Source organism: Gambusia affinis, linkage group LG10 (genome assembly GCF_019740435.1).
Source record: "Gambusia affinis linkage group LG10, SWU_Gaff_1.0, whole genome shotgun sequence".
NCBI classification, from domain to species: domain Eukaryota; kingdom Metazoa; phylum Chordata; class Actinopteri; order Cyprinodontiformes; family Poeciliidae; genus Gambusia; species Gambusia affinis.
In genome coordinates this window covers 27038270-27054781 of record NC_057877.1, presented here as the reverse complement: position 1 = coordinate 27054781, position 16512 = coordinate 27038270, and the positions used below count along the sequence as shown (strand labels likewise).

General features: G+C 37.0%; 1 protein-coding gene across 1 annotated transcript; it reads right to left on the bottom strand.

Annotated features, from left to right (window-relative positions):
- Positions 1 to 715: 715 nt before the first annotated feature.
- meltf (melanotransferrin) lies at positions 716 to 13929 on the bottom strand. The gene is made up of 16 exons (XM_044129701.1): positions 13674 to 13929; positions 12920 to 13074; positions 12099 to 12198; positions 10725 to 10907; positions 9187 to 9343; positions 8348 to 8415; positions 8095 to 8279; positions 6970 to 7135; positions 5960 to 6111; positions 5781 to 5877; positions 5520 to 5714; positions 4302 to 4455; positions 3307 to 3374; positions 3046 to 3233; positions 2078 to 2270; positions 716 to 1037 (listed from the first exon to the last, which is right to left on the bottom strand). Exons 1-16 carry the CDS (start codon positions 13720 to 13722, stop codon positions 970 to 972), a joined length of 2178 nt encoding a protein of 725 aa, XP_043985636.1. The 5' UTR covers positions 13723 to 13929; the 3' UTR covers positions 716 to 969.
- Between the last annotated feature and the right edge of the window lie 2583 nt (positions 13930 to 16512).

Genomic DNA, 16512 nt, shown 5'->3' with positions numbered 1-16512 from the left:
TAAAACTGTTGGAGAACATGGATATGAGAAGGAAACATTTAAAAAACTGCAAAATAAGAAAAGCAGGGACAGTTGGAGAAAATGTCAAAAATAAAAATTTTAAAGAACAAATTCCATGACTCAGTTAATTTTGCTTATGCGTTTATTTAATTTAGACAAGCACAGAACAGCAGCTTAATGCATTAATACTTATGCAGGCACACTGGCCTGGCAACTAAATATTAGTCACACGTTTCATCATTTCACAAAGAAATAAATCTCTATCGGAAGAAAGAGAATGCATTAACGTCTGACAGCATGAGTCAGTACATATACACTGATATGGCACCTGAACGTCATATAAAAATAAATCTTTCATTGTAGGAAAATACACAACAATCAGCAGTTTAAAACAAAATAAAATGGAGCAACAAAAACAAGAAAGAAACATATGAAGACGAGTTTGTTTTGGTCAGAAGAAGTGAGAAATAAACTTCATTTTTTATAATAATTGAGCCAAAACTTTTGTAGTTTTAGTGTATTTTCTTTTAGGTAAATATGAGGGTAGCCTATTTAAAGTGGCTTTTGCAAACTTTAAAAATGAGCTTTTTGATGAGGCGCTGTGTAAATGTAACAGGTGGCAGCATACACACTGATATGGCAACCCACCCTCCGTAAACAAAATGGCGCCCTCCATCTTCTTCTCACATGTTGTCAAATCTCTGCCACACAAACACAATGTGCTCCGTTTCTCTTTATTGCTCCAATCAGCTCTTTTATCCCCAGATTGTAAATTCACACACAAACAAACTGGATTGGGTTTCTAGAAAGCAACTAGCCTGAAGCTACAAACTGATTTAACTAGACCGCAATCAAACGAGTTAAAAAGCTGCGAAAGAGAAAGAGAAGCGATGAAGAGGCGATTGACAGCGTGGGATAATGAGTGTGAAGAAGGACCACGGGTCTAGAGGTGAATCTGGAGTCGCTGTGTTACATCCAGACGTTGGTCAACATGAGGCTGAGCAACGCAACCAGCAGCAGCAACGCAGAGGAGACGGCTGCAACAAAAATCAGAAAATATCAAAACCAGAAACAGTTTTCATTCATTCATTTTTATATGAGGGCTGTTTTAATAGACAAAAAGAAAAAAAATAATCAGAAACTTTGAGATTAATGTCAAAAATCTTCAATAAAAACTTGGAAATTTCTGAGTTTCAGAAGTGAAACATTCTAAAAAAGAAAAACTTAAAAACGAGAAATCCATCACAGAAATCTTCTGGAAAAAATTTACTTTTTCTGGTTTAAAAAGTTCAAAAATTAAAAATTTATAAGATTAATCAACACTTTGGGATTAATATGTAAAGTGCATAATATATGACATTTTACTATCAGTTTATTATTAATCTAACAATTTATGATTTTTGTTCCTAGCAAATTTTCCACTTTTCAAATTCAGAAATTTCCAAGATATTTTGGAGAAAATTTCTGAGATTAATCTCAAATTTTAAACATTTTTTCCAGCAATTTTTATTTTTACTTTTAGAGATTAAACATTCCTTTTTTCTAGAAAATATCTGAGATTAACACCAAAATCAGATATTTTTTTCCTGAAAATTTGTGACTTTTAAAACAGAAATTTTCACATTTTTTCCACAAAAATCCCTGAGATTAATCTCAAACCTTGATGTTTGTTTTTGCAAATTTGATACTGAAATTTTCTTGTTTTTCCTAGAATATTTCTGAGAATAATCAAAATATTTCAGAGTTTTTGGGTGTAAATTCAGTCCTTTTTTCTGTGTGTTTTGATTTCTTCCTGTCAAATCTATTTTAGCATGTGGAATATCTATAAACATAAAAACTTTATGCAAAATAAATGTTCTGTTTTACGATTGCAGCAAGCAAATAAACTCTATACAACTGACAGAGTTTCCTCAGAAAGAATCTAATAAACTCGACTTGATTGCATCATTTCATAAGTAGAATTTAATTGGAATCCATGAATTACAGTAGAATTTGTCTGTATGATTAATTTTAATAATACGTCTGAATATAAACCCAAGAGTATTAATGTTTCTCTCAGAAAACCAAATAATTTCACCTGCGTTTGAGGAGCTGCACTCCATGTCCTCCAGTGAGTTCATGTAATCCTGACCCAGCCAATCCTGGTACGTCTTTTTGTCGCCAACACCGACGACGCGAACAGTGGAGTCTTTGAAAATCAGGTCTGTGCCCACGTAGCCCTGAGAGTCGAACATCTTGAAACCAGAACCGGAGTCATTGCTGAAGTGGGTCTGCAGAGACAAAGGAAGAAATGCAGGAAAACTGGAGGAACGACAGAATCACTGTCAAAGTTACGTTTTGCATTAAAGTCCGTCTTAAATCAGAAAATCTTTCCGTATATTAGCACTAGCTAGTTAGCACTAGCTAGTTAGTACTAGCTAGTTAGCACTAGCTAGTTAGCACTAGCTGTGTTTCCATTAACCATGTAATTGCGCAATTTGACATTTTGAAAATAAATTTGGTTAATGATAAAAAAGCTTTAGCGCTGCAATGACGTGGTTTTTCAGTCGTATTGAAATTGGTTTCAATAAAATAATTTCACCAAACCAAAAAAAAACCCCCCCAAAAAAACGCTCATTTTTCATAAAAACTTTTGTGCAAGGATGGGGTAGTTTTTGACGTATCAAAATTTGTTTTATTTCGCGAAACTGCAATGGAAACTGTTCTTTTTTTTTTTTTTTTTTATCACAAAAGTTACAAGATTTAACCTCAGATGTTACTACTGGCAGAAACCATGAAGAAGACGACAACAGGAAGTAGTTTTTAGTGACATATCACATGAACAAACTTATTCAAGTGTAATTTTAATTGCATTTCTTGTTTAATGGGAACATTGTGATTTGTGTATATTTGTCATGGAAATGCAATAAGTGAAATGACAAATCTCAGTTTCTAGAGTGTCCTTCAAAGATTAGTCACTTAAAAATAATAAATTTTCATTATAAAAATCAGTGTGGTGTCAGACTTAAATCAAAGGGCTTTGACTAGACTCTGGCCTGTCCTGACCTGTGCGCGGTCCAGCAGCCCATAGATGGCGTGGATGTTGGTTTCTGGGCGCACCATGACGGCGTGAGAGGGAACTCTGGCCAGGTTGCACAGCCGGTACTGGGAGACCTCGGCTTTGGTTCCCTGGGAACAGAGCAGCTGGAAGTCTGTGGACACCAAACCTGCAGCCCAGTTTTCCGTGGAATGACCTGAAACAACGACGGTCGAGTTAATTCCTGGAGCCGTCCGAACCTCCGAGACGATTTCTGAAAGATTTCTCACCGTCTGTGTTTTGGAAGACAGTGGAATGCTTGATAAAAGCCACGTCTCCGTCCCCTTTAGCCAGACACCTGGATGAGCAAATTACTGTTTTTACACCTTAAATAAAAACATAACACATCACTTTTACTTAAATATAAACTTCCACTGCTGCCTCCCTGCCAGCAGGTTGGCCTCTCGGTTTTTACACGTGACTTAATACACCCTGATGCACTCATTGCCAGCAGTATGCAGAGGAGCTGAATATTTTTATTTAGTTATCTTACTTGTTTTAGTTGTACATATTAACCTTCCCCCCTTTTTTTTCTTTTCTTTCTTTCTTTCTGTTTCCCCCATCTATATTTGCTGTTCTATCTTCTATCCTTAATAACTTGGGGCGGGTTGGGTCGGGGTATCACTGTTTTTGTTGTTTATTTTCTGGCTACATAAATGATAGTTGGACAGTCGTATTCTGGAATTTATTTGTAACTGTAATCTTGTTTGGATTCATTCACTGATGATGACAATGTAGACCAGGGGTCCCCAAACTGGGTCCTGGAGGGCCGGCCTCCTGCATGTTTTAGTTCCCTCCCTGGTTTAACACACCTGGATCCAATAATGGCTCGTTAGAAGGCCTAAGAAGAACATTGACATGCTGGAAAGGTTGTTGGTGCCACCAGGGAGAGAACTAAAACGTGCAGGATGCCGGCCCTCGAGGACCGAGATTGGTGACCCCTGATGTAGAAGATCCTAATGCCGGCGCCAACCCAGACCAACTGGTCATCGCAGTCTGATCGATGTTCCGGATATCTTTGTATTTTGATAACTGTCCTGCAGTTTTGTTAATTTGTCGAAAACAATAAATATATTTAAAAAAAAAATAAAAAAGTATATAAACTTCCACAACTTAAATGGAGAAAAAAATCTAAAATAAATCGCTCCATGACATTTAGATGAAATATTCATAATTCTTCAAAGTTTATGTCCAGTGTTAAAAACAACAGGGTTGGTTTCGGTACCTGAACGCCCCGTCGTATCCGTCGTACCGATCTTTTCCTTTTTCACATTTGTTCTGCCCCGAGTCGTCGCCCACACACAGATCACACAGGTTCTTGGGGAAGCCGTCTTGATTGGCGCCAGGAACGCAGCTCTTCTGGAAGAATCCTCCCACCGCTAACAATCAGAGGAGGCAGAAAACACGGAGATTAGCAGGGCAGCTCAGGACGAGAGTCACCAAATTAGGATTTTAATATCCAAAGCTCAAAGGCCTCCAAACGTTTTGCACCGACTGACAAAATCATCAAGCTGAAAGCATTCAGACGCCACAATCTATTTGTAAATGTTTCAGTTAAAAGTGCAAAAATAACTTCAGGGTAAATTCTTATTTTATGTTTTTACCTGCTCTGCAAAAAATTACCATGAACAATTTCACAGAATTAAAAGGAGTGAAGCTAAAAGCGTCAGGTAAACATATTTACAGACAAAGTTTGTTTTTTATCTTCTATTTTTGTACAGTTTTAGTTTAATTGCTCCTCTGAGGATAGTGTTCTTCCAGCAAATTGGTTTTTTTTTTTGAGTCAGTATACTCAGAGGTGGGTTAAATACCCAAAAACGACTTCAACAAACTTTTACTCAAGTAGAAGTACAAGGTAACCATCCTGAAATGAAGTAAAAGTAAAAAAGTATTTAGTTAAAAGTACTGAGTAAGTGATCAAATTATCAATCACTTAATATTTAAAAACTTACATCATCTGATGGACCAAAATATAAAGTTAACATTTTGGTATTTTAAGGACAAAAATGACAATAATTCATAAAAATAACAAATATTATCAAAATTTGTCAAAATAAAAATTTTCCAAATCAGTTTCATTCAATAAAAAAGTTATAAAACTTTAACAGAAACTGTCTGAGTCTGGTGGATTTCTGGTTGAACTGGGTTTTCTTCCCTTCAGTGGGAAGAAAATCCAGAATAGAAATACTTTATAATAAAATTACTCAAAGTACGACATAGTAAAAGTATCCTTAAAAGTATTTTTTTTCAAAAGAGTTACTCGAGTAAATGTAAATGAGTAAATGTAACTAGTTCCTACACAACTCTGTATATCAATAATTGATTAGTAAATTAGTAGATCGGTATTATCAATATGATCGGTATTACCGATATGATTGGTATGATCGATATGATCGGTATTATCGGTATGATCGGTATTATCGATCGATGCTCCTGCACTGACCTTGGGGAATCAGGCAGTCTTTCGGGCTGATCAGTCCTCTCTCTATCAGAGCGGTTGCAGGAACGTTCCACCCTGCGGTGCGACCGTAGCCGGTGTGACAGGAGCGACCGCCACGCAGGTCGTCAAGGTTACGGATGTCGGTCCTGCTTTTCTTCACCACTGCAACTGCGTAGTATGAGGAACCGTCACGCTCGACTAGAGAGGAGAAAACGGGGCGTATGAGAGCCGGACTGAGGAAACATGTTGCTTTGTTTTTGTTACCTGTGTAACTCTCTGCGGCAGCGGGAACCAAGCCATAGTCTTTACCCGCTGTGTAAACGTGACCTCCGTCCAACGTCATGGCGTCCGCCTCGTTGTTCTGCAAAATTAAGAAGATGGGAACCTGTGAAGCATTCTTCAGATCAAAGCTGTAAAGCTAAGTATGATTTAGTTTTAGTCACTTTGATCTTGGCCATGCAGTCAGTCAGAGAGGCGCCGTAGATGCAGCTGACGGTGGGAGTGAGACCTTTGCTCTGAAAGGCGGCGCCCATATCAGCACATTTCTGCTGCTCTCCGCTCGACAAAACACACCATCGAATGGCAGAGGGAATATCTGCAAACAACACGGGTAGTTTATCACCTTCAATCACCTTCTGCTCTGTTTTACTCAGAGGTAGCAGCACCTAAAAACTTTCATCCAGGAAATTACTCAAATAAAAGTAAAAGAGTATCTGGTGAAAAGGCCAAAACATAAAGTAATCAATCAATCAATCAATCAATCGAGTTGATCTGTGTAGCAAATATCAGCAACAAGGCAACTCAAAGAGTTTTATGTCATAAAAAACACAAAAATAAAAAGTAACAGAAAAAATCTAACGCAGCCAGAAACTGAGAAAACCATTAAATATCACATTTTGGCAACATTACACATCCGTCAATATTTCATTAATTATGGTTCAGAAGAAACTCTAAACAGGTGAGTTTAAGTCCAGATTTAAAGGATCTCTGTGTTTCAGCTGCTCTGCAGTTTTCTAGAAGTAAATTACAAAATTTATGTGGAAAGTTTGGTATTTTAAAGACCGAAATCAAAATAATTCACATAAATAATGTAATTACAAAATCAGGCAAAAGAAAAATGTATCTAAATAAATTTATCTCCATGTAAAAAGTAAACACAAACCGCAGGCGTGTCTCCTTGTCTGGTGATTTTTTTGGTTAAAACAAAGTTGTAATTCATGATAAAATCACTGAAGTAAAAGTAAAAATACTCCCAAAAGAAAACTTTTTCCCAAAACGTTGCTCTAGTGACTGAGTAAATGAAACTTGTTTTATCATTTTTGTTTTGCGGGAAACAAATTCATGTTAAGATTTTTGTAATAAATCTATAAACTACTATAGTTAAAAGATTTTTTATGCTATTTGAAATGTTAGCTTGTTTAGCTTTAAATGAGGCGTTAGCAGTGTAGCTTGCCTTGAGGCGTGCAGTCCATGGCCTTCATGACGTTGTAATAGTTTGTGCTCATCCAGCTGAGCGGGTCGTCTGTCTCCACCAACTCAAACGTGGTGGTCAAGTCAGAGAACAGAACATTTTCCCCACTGTAATCCGCTGAAGAAAACATGTTGAAATCTGACTTTGCCTTAAAAAGAGAGACAGAGGTTTCTCTTAAAGGTGACCTTGAAGGGGTCAGGGTCGATCTACGGTCTAAACAGGTTAAACTGGGCCAGGGATACTGAATACTGCTTTGTTATTAATATTACTATCACTGCTGTTGATCTTTTAATTTTTATGCTCGTTTCTGTATTTATCATAAAAAATAATTTCCCAGAGAACAAAAAAGCCAAGGGAATAAAATAATTTTTAAAAGCGTCTACGAAAAATGCAGTGAATGGACATTCAAGTTAAAATTGGCAGTTTTCCATGAGTGGAAAACATATTCCAGTTCTGAGCCATTTCCTGATGTTAGCTGCTAAATCCGGCACAAAATGACCAGATGAAAGATGTTCAACAATACCAGTTTAAATATTGAACTATTTGCATAAAGACTGAGCTCTGCAACATTAAAACATGGACAGAACTGCAACTATATCCATCATAACTCTTCTTCTCCTCAGTGTTTCTGTCAGATTCTGCTGGTGCACCTCAGTGATGCCTTCAGGAGAATGGGACATCAGAGTATCATCCATAAACTTTCACCCACATGGCATTTAAACCAGAGCTTTACGTGGAAAAACTAAAGTTCCAGAACCTTTTAATGCCATAAAAATATGGGACAGAAAAAATTTCAGCCAGCACCCCCTACTGTCCCCTAAACGCCCCTCTGGGGGGCGGTAACCCCCGTTGAGAAACGCTACTCTAAACAAAACATGTTCATTACATTTTTTTGCACAAAATTATTCTTACAAAATTTAGTCTGCTCAGTTCTCTGGGGTTGCTAGGTAACGGACTGAACTTCTCTGGGGTTGCTAGGTAACGGGCTGAACTTCTCTGGGGTTGCTAGGTAACGGGCTGAACTTCTCTGGGGTTGCTAGGTAACGGGCTGAACTTCTCTGGGGTTGCTAAGTACATTTGAGTTGGATTATGGGACTTTTTACGTACCAGGCCTTCATTTAGCATGTTGAAAACCACAGAGGGAGTGATGTCACTGCCAACCACGACGCCACGAAACGGGATGCGAACCAGATGGCACCGACTCCACTGGGAGACAGGAGCTCTGGTCCCGTCACGGCACAGCAGCTCATAATCCGACGATAACAAGGACTGGGCCCACAACGGACCCCGACCTGCAGCACAAATAACAGGTCAGCCATTTAATTATCACAAACACTCAAAAGCTTTTCTTCGTCCTCACCGTCAGTGTTCTCTGTAACCGTAGTGTGTTTGATGAAAGCCACCTGCCCAGCGTCTTCAGCCAAACATCTAGAGAAAACATCAGAACAAGCAGATGCTGAGATTCTGTTTTTAAATTGCAGTTTTGTCAGTAAACTTTAGCAAAACCTAAATTTTCAAAAATCTTCACACCTTTACTTCTTGAGAAACACCTAAACCAGCGACCTGTAGAGCACATTTTAATACACCAGCAGTTTCACAGGCTTGGTCAAACACGCAAAAACCACTTTAATTTGTTCAGTCAGTACAATTAGGGAGAATAACACCCAATAAAAACAGAAACTGAAACTGAATAATAATGTTGGTCAAACATGTAAAAATAAACCGCAGCAAACCTCCTTTCAAATGGTTCATTGGTGGATTATTTTACTGATAATAAAACATTTCCCCATGTTAAAAGTGAAGTAATCTTCCAGTGGAACTAGAACTCGGTTGCTAGGTTACAGGCTGGGCTTGGCTGGGGTTGCTAGGTAACGGTGCAGTGACATAAGTGAAATAATCTGCCAGTGGATCTAGCACTTATCATCAATACTAAGGAATCATTTACTTAAGACAAGCTCCAATATCGTGCTTTAAAGTTGCATGTAAGTTAGTTTTGTCTTATTTCTAAAATATCTGCACTAGAAACTAAACCAAAAATACTCAGTGCTATTTTGTATTTCTGCAGCGTTGGCTGTAAGCTTGTTTTTTCATGTCTTTCTTTTTGCTTTAAACCTCTGTAAAACTCTTTTTATTACACCTGGCTTTTTAAAACATGCTTTGTGAATAAAGTCTGACTGATCAAATGAATGCTTGTGCTACCTGAATGCTCCTTCGTAGCTGTAGTACATTTCTTGCTCGCTCATTTCACATTTGTGTTGTCCTGTTCCGTCTCCTTTGCACAGCTGACATAGGGACTCAGGGTCACCAGCCTCGTTAGCCCCAGGAATGCAGCTGGCGCTGAAGAAATTAGCCACACCTGACGAGAGACATAGACAAACGCACACACTTAACCTGGCCTCACACTGCAAAAACACAAAACCGTACCAAGTTTTTTTTCCACTAGTTTCTGATGCAAATATCTTGGTACGCTTGAAATAAAACAAGTACAAGAGACTTTTCAGCTAAACATATGAGCTTGTTTGTAGGCAATAGTTCCTTAGTATTGCTGAAACGTACAAGTTCAGAGCCAGATTTTTTCATTAATAACTTGGCCTGGAACTGCAACAAATTTATTTTATTTTTCGCGATAAACAGTAATATTGTCAATTTAAGACCATCTTCGACTACTACAATGATGATGGCATTTTAATGGACGTACACTCCATCAAAAGAAAAGATTTCTAAAGAACATTTAACACTGGAATTGGAAAACATTTTAATATCCAAAATAAGTAACAAAACAACTGAAACAACAATAATTAAAATGGATTATGAAACTTCTACAGTCCAAAATTGGTTTTCAAAAATATTAACCATTCAGCTCTGACAGGGAAAACAGGCAAAAGTGGCCGGCAGTGGAAACTGACTGCTTGGTGCTGAGTGTCAGATTTTTGCAGCAGTTTTCAAAATGGCGGCTTTTCAACAATTGTAAAGGGGAATATCACTTTGACGATTGGAAATTCATCGCAATAAATCATGTGATGAATTGATTTGGTGCTGATTGTGAAAGGCTCACTTACAACGCGACATTTTTCCGTGTTATAAGTGAAGTAATCTGAAAGTGGGACTAGTCTTTTTGATCAATATTAACAAAATATTGATTTAAAACAAGCTGTTGTATGTTGGTGTAAAGTTACATGTGAGCTAGTTTTGTCTTATTTGAAACGTAGTAAGATATTTTCACCATTAACAATATCAAAGATTTTGTGTTTTTGCAGTGTATGTATGCAAATAACGTATTTGCTATGAAAAAGAACAAATAAATATGAGAAAAGAACAAGAAAAACAAATAAACAAAGTAAAATGAGACATCAGTGCAATTTTCCTACATAAAAAAACAAGAATCTCTGGTACTTTTTGTATTTTTTATACTACAATACATCATTGACTCAATACAAACACCCTATTTTAATTTAAGTCAATATTAGAAACCCAACTTTCCTCTCAAATGAGCAAAAATTCTGGCACATAATTTGTTTAACATTTCTGCATATATATATATATATATATATATATATATATATATATATATATATATATATATATATATATATATATATATATATATATATATATAAAATCGAGCAACTAAAAGCAGTAATGAATGTTTTAGATAGCAGTTGTTTCACAACATTTTCTGTTTATGCGCTCCTTGTCGATTATACATCCAAAATAATTGCATTTCTGTGTATTTTTACCCTTTGAAATGTCGCAGCCCATTACGGACATGAAGCCCTGGTCGATGAAGTATCCTAGCGGCATTTCCCAGCCAGCAGTTCGCCTTTTCCCGGTGTGGCAGCTCCGTTTCCCCGCCAGGTTGTTGATATTGATTGCGGAGTTAGTCTTCTTCACCACAGCAACGGCGTAGTAGGAGCTGGTATCTGGCGAAACAACAGCGAAACAACTGGAGCGCTGAAACGCTGAATCAAATTGCGCAGCGTTTCCGTTGCGCAATTTGACATTTTGAAAATAAACACGCTTAATGGAAACAGCTAATTTCGTTAAAACTCGTTTTCCGATCAAAAGTTGTGATGCTTGAATGCCACAGGAGGCACATGATCAATACCGGACATGACCGGATGTTGCCACTGGCGAAACCCACGAAGAAGAAAAAAGCAGGAAGTACTTGGAGGATGTTGGCGGAATGTCTTTTTACTGACTTCCTACATGAATAAACTAATTCTCAAGAGGTTTTAATTGCGTTTCTTATTTAATGCAAACACAGAAATTGTGTTGTAGTTATTTTTAAGTTAGTAGGATATGAATGAAAACACAGCATACATGGTGTGTTTTCATTCATTATATAACTGCGTAATTTGATATTTCGAAAATAAAATTACTTAATGGAAACACAGCAAATAAAAAAAAAATCGTTTTTCTGCTAGGATGGGGTGGTTTTTTGGCAGTATAGAAATTTGTTTATTTTCCCAAACAGCAATGAAAACACTTCTTATTTGCCAGTGAGTTTAATTGCAATTTTTTATTTAATGGCAAAATTATTATTATTTTTTTACATTACGTTTTGTGTACATGTGTAATTAGTGACCTGTACATGAACCCGTATGGTACCATTTACCTTTGGTCGTTAGTTCTGCAGTCTTATCATCAAAGCACTGACAGTTTCTTAATGGCTAAAGTACAGTAGGATTTCAAAATGTACCAAGTGCAATACAGAGATTTCCATCCAGATAAAACAGGTGTTGTAACTAACAGTGTAGCTACATCAACATTTTCCGACTCACCCTGATAATACTCCAGATATTAAGTTATCTCAACAAATTTAATGTGTTACCTTTTTCTGATAATAACACACAATGTAGATTTCTCATATGTAAAGCAATCAGTCATTACGATGATATAAGTTTTAAAAAAAATAGGCTGAATGCTTTAACTTCTCAATAATATTTTAAGGAGTTACATTCACAGAAGTTGATGAACCAGAAATAATAATTTGAATATTTTGTTTGTAGGGCAGGAGAGGAAGAGAAATACTGAAAAACAAACTTTGAATCTCACCATATCTCATGATTGTGACGTAGTTTATACAGTTGAATGAAGGATCTGAGTCTTACCACCATTCTTTGATTCACTGGCAGCCATCTTGAAGGTGGCAGTCTTCACTGCATTGTAGATGTTAGTGCCAGACATGGACAAGGCATCCACTTCTTTTTTCTGCAGAGACATAAAACCATATATAGGAATGTTCTGAGTCTAAGTGCAAAAAGAAGAGATGGATGAAGAACTAGGTAATTAATAAATAGTACAATAAGTGACAGTATTTGTTGTTGCTTCTTCTGTTTCTTTTTAATTAAGCTTTAGGTAATCTTAAAGGTCACACCCCTCAGAAAAAGAGCACTGTTTAACATCAACAGTTTGTTTTGTGAATAAACAGTTACAGTTTATTCCAACTTTTCTTGAACCTGATATTAATCCTGGCTTTTTAATCTAACAGATTATTTCATTGCAAAAATAACTAAGTAATTTTGTTTTAGTTTCTAGTGCAAATGTCTTTCTACCTTTGAAATAAGACAAAACTAACTTACAAGTAACTTTTCAGCAAGATGTATGAGCTTGTTTTAACTCAATAATAATAACTCAATAATTCCTTAATATTCCTGGAAGATTATTTCAGTTACCGTTTCCTAGCAACCCCAGCCAAGCCCGGCCTGTTACCTAGCAACCCAGTTCTAGATCCACTGCAAGGTTCTTTCAGACATTTTCCCATTTTGACTTGAAACAAGTGTTGCTGAAAAACTTACTTGTAAGAAATTTTTGTCTTATTTCCAGTGAACTAAAGTATTTACACTGGAAACTCGACCAGAATTATTTGGCTTTTGCAGTGTTTTGTGTCATAAATAGTAAAATATTGATTTCGCAGCTGCCAAAATCCCACCTGTAGTTTCTGAATGCAGCCCTGGACGGTTGGGCCGTTGATGCAGCTGATGGAGGGCCGGATGGAGACTCTGGAGAAAGCCTGGCTCATAGCCTGACATTTCTTCTGCTCTGGCTCTGAGACGGTGCACCATCTGATGGTCCGCTGGCAAAACACTGATAAGGATATTATTTATTACTGTGTAACTGAGCAGGTTTTGAAACGTGGAAATGTAGAGCTGTTGCAGAGGCTGTTTGGATTATTTTCAATGCTGAATGTTTAATTCTGAATATGGAAAAAAAAAATGCATTTCTGCAGATGAAAAAGCTCAGGAATATCCTGCTCTGTATATGTTACACTGCAAAAACACAAATTCTTACAGAACATTTTGTCTAGTTTCTAGTGCAAACCTCTTAGTACACTTTAAATAAGACAAAAAATAACTCAGAATTAACTTTTTAACAAAATATGTATGAATTACTCTTTTCAATAATTCCTTCAGCCTGATTAACTAGTAATACTGGAAATTGTTTTATTTCACTTATAGCAGGAAATATTTGTTTGTTGTAAGTGAAATAGCAGTGGAGTTAGTACATTTCTATCAATATTAAGGAATTATTTACTTAAACAAACTCCTATATCTTGCTGAAAAGTTACTTGTAATTAATCTTTGTCTTCAAGTGATCTGTGAAATTTGCTTTAGAAACCAGATAGTTGGTAATATTTGGTGTTTTTGCAGTGCAGTGTGTTTAATTCGTGTTTTAAAAGCTCTTACCTGCAGGCAGCAGCAGCAGCAGAGCTCCTACTATCTTCCACGTTGTCATGGTTTTTGCTTCGCTTCCTCTGGGTTTCACTGAACCGCCTTTCTGCGCTTCTACACTTTATATGTTCGCTCCAATATCAAAGTCCGTTTCTTTTTGTTTTTTTTATCTGCGGTGTTCGACTTAAAGTCCTCCAGTCAAACCGGACCGACGCTGTGATTTCACTGATTTACAGCCCAATATCCAGCAGCAGAATCAGTAGTTCCGGGAGTTTTCACAGCTCGGTTTAAGAAGCAACTGCTTCCCGTTTTCCTGGACATCGCAGCGCGGCGGCCTGGCTGCAGGCCAGCGCCCGGACAGAGGGGCTCTGTTGCAGCCCGGCCTGCTTCCCCTACCTGCCCGTCTCTTCTGCCTCTGTGGTGTTTTTCCATTAAGGATGTGGCAAAGCAAAGCAGGGATGTAAATCCAGCACAGTGATGCTGTTGGTGCGCGACTCCACGGAAAACAGAGTCTGGGATGTTTGGATCTGTTTTCTGTAGCAGAACAAAACGCTTTTAGCTTATGATGGCAGTTTATGTGACTTTCAGAAATAATCTACACATCTAGTATCAGAGCTGTTGGTGGGAAAAAGGAAAATTTGACGTTTGATCTCAGAAGATTAAAGTCAGAAATCTGGGAATCTGAAATCTGGGAATCTGAAATCTGAGATTACAGCCAGTCTGCTTTGTTTTTCCCTAATCCTCTTTTGTAAAATATTGCTTTAAAAAAGTCAGAAATTTAACTTGAGAAGAGAAAAATATTGCAGGGACAAACATAAGACGGTTAATTATTGTTTACAGAGTCACTTGCTCAGAGGTTTGAAGGTTTGTTCTGCAGGATTTGGGTTCATCAGACCCAGAAAGCCGCGATAGAGTTCAGGATTTGACTACGTGGTTTTGGAAAACCAGATATTATCATCTGTTATCTTGTAGTGGAAACTAGATTTTTATCTAAAATAAAATTCCCTGGTATTTAAAAAAGACATAGACAATCTATTACACTGAATGTTTCTCGGTTATAGACAAGGCTAAGAGAAATAAATAACCTTATTATTCTCAGGAGGAAACAGCGCAATTAAGAATAATAACGTTAAGAAATCATTGGAAATTACACAAATGCTTATCACGTTGCGTTTAAAAACCTGCTGAGGATAAAAACAGTTTGTCCAGACTTTCAAAATTTTCCTTGCGAAACAAGAAGTAATTTTGTAAAAAAAAAAAAAATAATAACAAAAGAAATATCTTAGCTCTAAAATTCTTCAGAATAGCATTAAGTTATTTAAGTTATATTAAAAAAAACACACAAATTTAAAAGTTTACAGCAGCAGTTCTGGTCATGTGAGGCAAACATGACAGCTAAAGTTGAGGTGTAAAATATCAGCTGATGTGCGGATCTCCAAAAATAAAACCCTCCTAACTGTCTTAACATGAGCATCCCTGGTTCTTCTCCTGTGATATAAGAGTTAAATTAGCCACACTGCTCTTCGGTCACGTACAGCAGCAAGAGGGCAATATAACAATTAACAAGCTGCTTTTTCTTCGCATCCACAAGCTTAATAAAACAACACCTCCGGTTTTCTGACATTAGTTTACAGCCGGAAATTTCACCCTCATTACCGGATTGTTTGATGTTTGAACGCAGGAACTCGGTGACCTGAAGGCGTGATAACACGAACCTGGGACATGCTGTAAAGTCAAAGGCCGAAAGTCTCACTGTGGTTGCTGACTGCTGACAGGAGTAGAAACTTTAAGCTGACAACTAGAACATCTTTTTAAAAGGGACGTATGACCCAAAATTCACATTTTGCTTGTTTTTGTACTTCCGTTTTGGTTTCTACTGCTCCTAAAAACGAACCAATGCTTCAGAGAAAAACACCCAGATGTTTTTTTGGTAATAAGTTCATGTTTCTGGTAAATGATCCATTTCAAAAACCTTCTGAATGTAACTTCACAAATCAACAGGCGCATATTCCACGGGCACTGCATCGTTACTCAGCAACCCAAGCTGAGCTCCAGCACATTTGATCAGCCGTACAATGGCTGCTGGAAAAGACAAGTGTTTCATTAACTTACCATCCAGATACCACTTGTTGAATTCTTGTTGGTTGTGCAGGAGGCGCCACTTCTTCTTTTCAAATATGAACGGCTGAAAAATTTCCCATCTATTTGCAGCCAAACTTACATAAAGAGTGTAAATTTTATTTAAAGTGACAAGAGGTCCCAAAACAAAAACCTCCAAAAGCTTAAAATACTCAAATTCTCTTTAACTCAGAATTTTATAAAAAAAAAAATCAACATGTTTTGTGTATCCTAACCTGTTCAATCTTTAAAATAATGCTCTTTATTATTCACGTGACCTGTATGGTCATTTACATAATTCGCCATTTAAGACAATAAGATACAATTTGTAACTAGTTTAGTGTTAAAGATGAAGTCTTTTGTTTTCCAGCCATATAGAAAAGTAACAATGTCAACATCAGCAGTCGTAGAAATGCTACATAGCAGATATATAACTAAAGCAATTTTTTACTTTGTAATGCAAGTCCTTAAAATTGTGCCTCTGTCTCTTTAAGAAACTTGCTGTTTCTGAAACTCAGAAAGTCTTCTTGACATCGCTGCTTTATTAACCCTTTAGTAACATTTTTAGCAGCGTTTCACTGAGAATCGATGTTTTCCATACTCTTGTTGAATGTCTTAGAGAATTAATAAAAAATATCATAAAGTGGCCGATAAGTGCAGCTTAAACGCTTTTTAAAAGCGACCTGCAAGTTTTACCGACTGGAATATGTTCGATCAGAGGCGTGCAAACGTTTTG

Excerpts from the sequence above, each read along its gene's own strand:
- meltf (XM_044129701.1), bottom strand. The coding sequence starts at position 13,722 with ATGACAACGTGGAAGATAGTAGGAGCTCTGCTGCTGCTGCTGCCTGCA. Across the intron at positions 7,136-8,094 it reads ACATGCTAAATGAAGGCCTG|GCAAAGTCAGATTTCAACAT; the intron begins GTACGTAAAAAG and ends TCTCTTTTTAAG. Across the intron at positions 3,234-3,306 it reads TGTCTTCCAAAACACAGACG|GTCATTCCACGGAAAACTGG; the intron begins GTGAGAAATCTT and ends TCGTTGTTTCAG.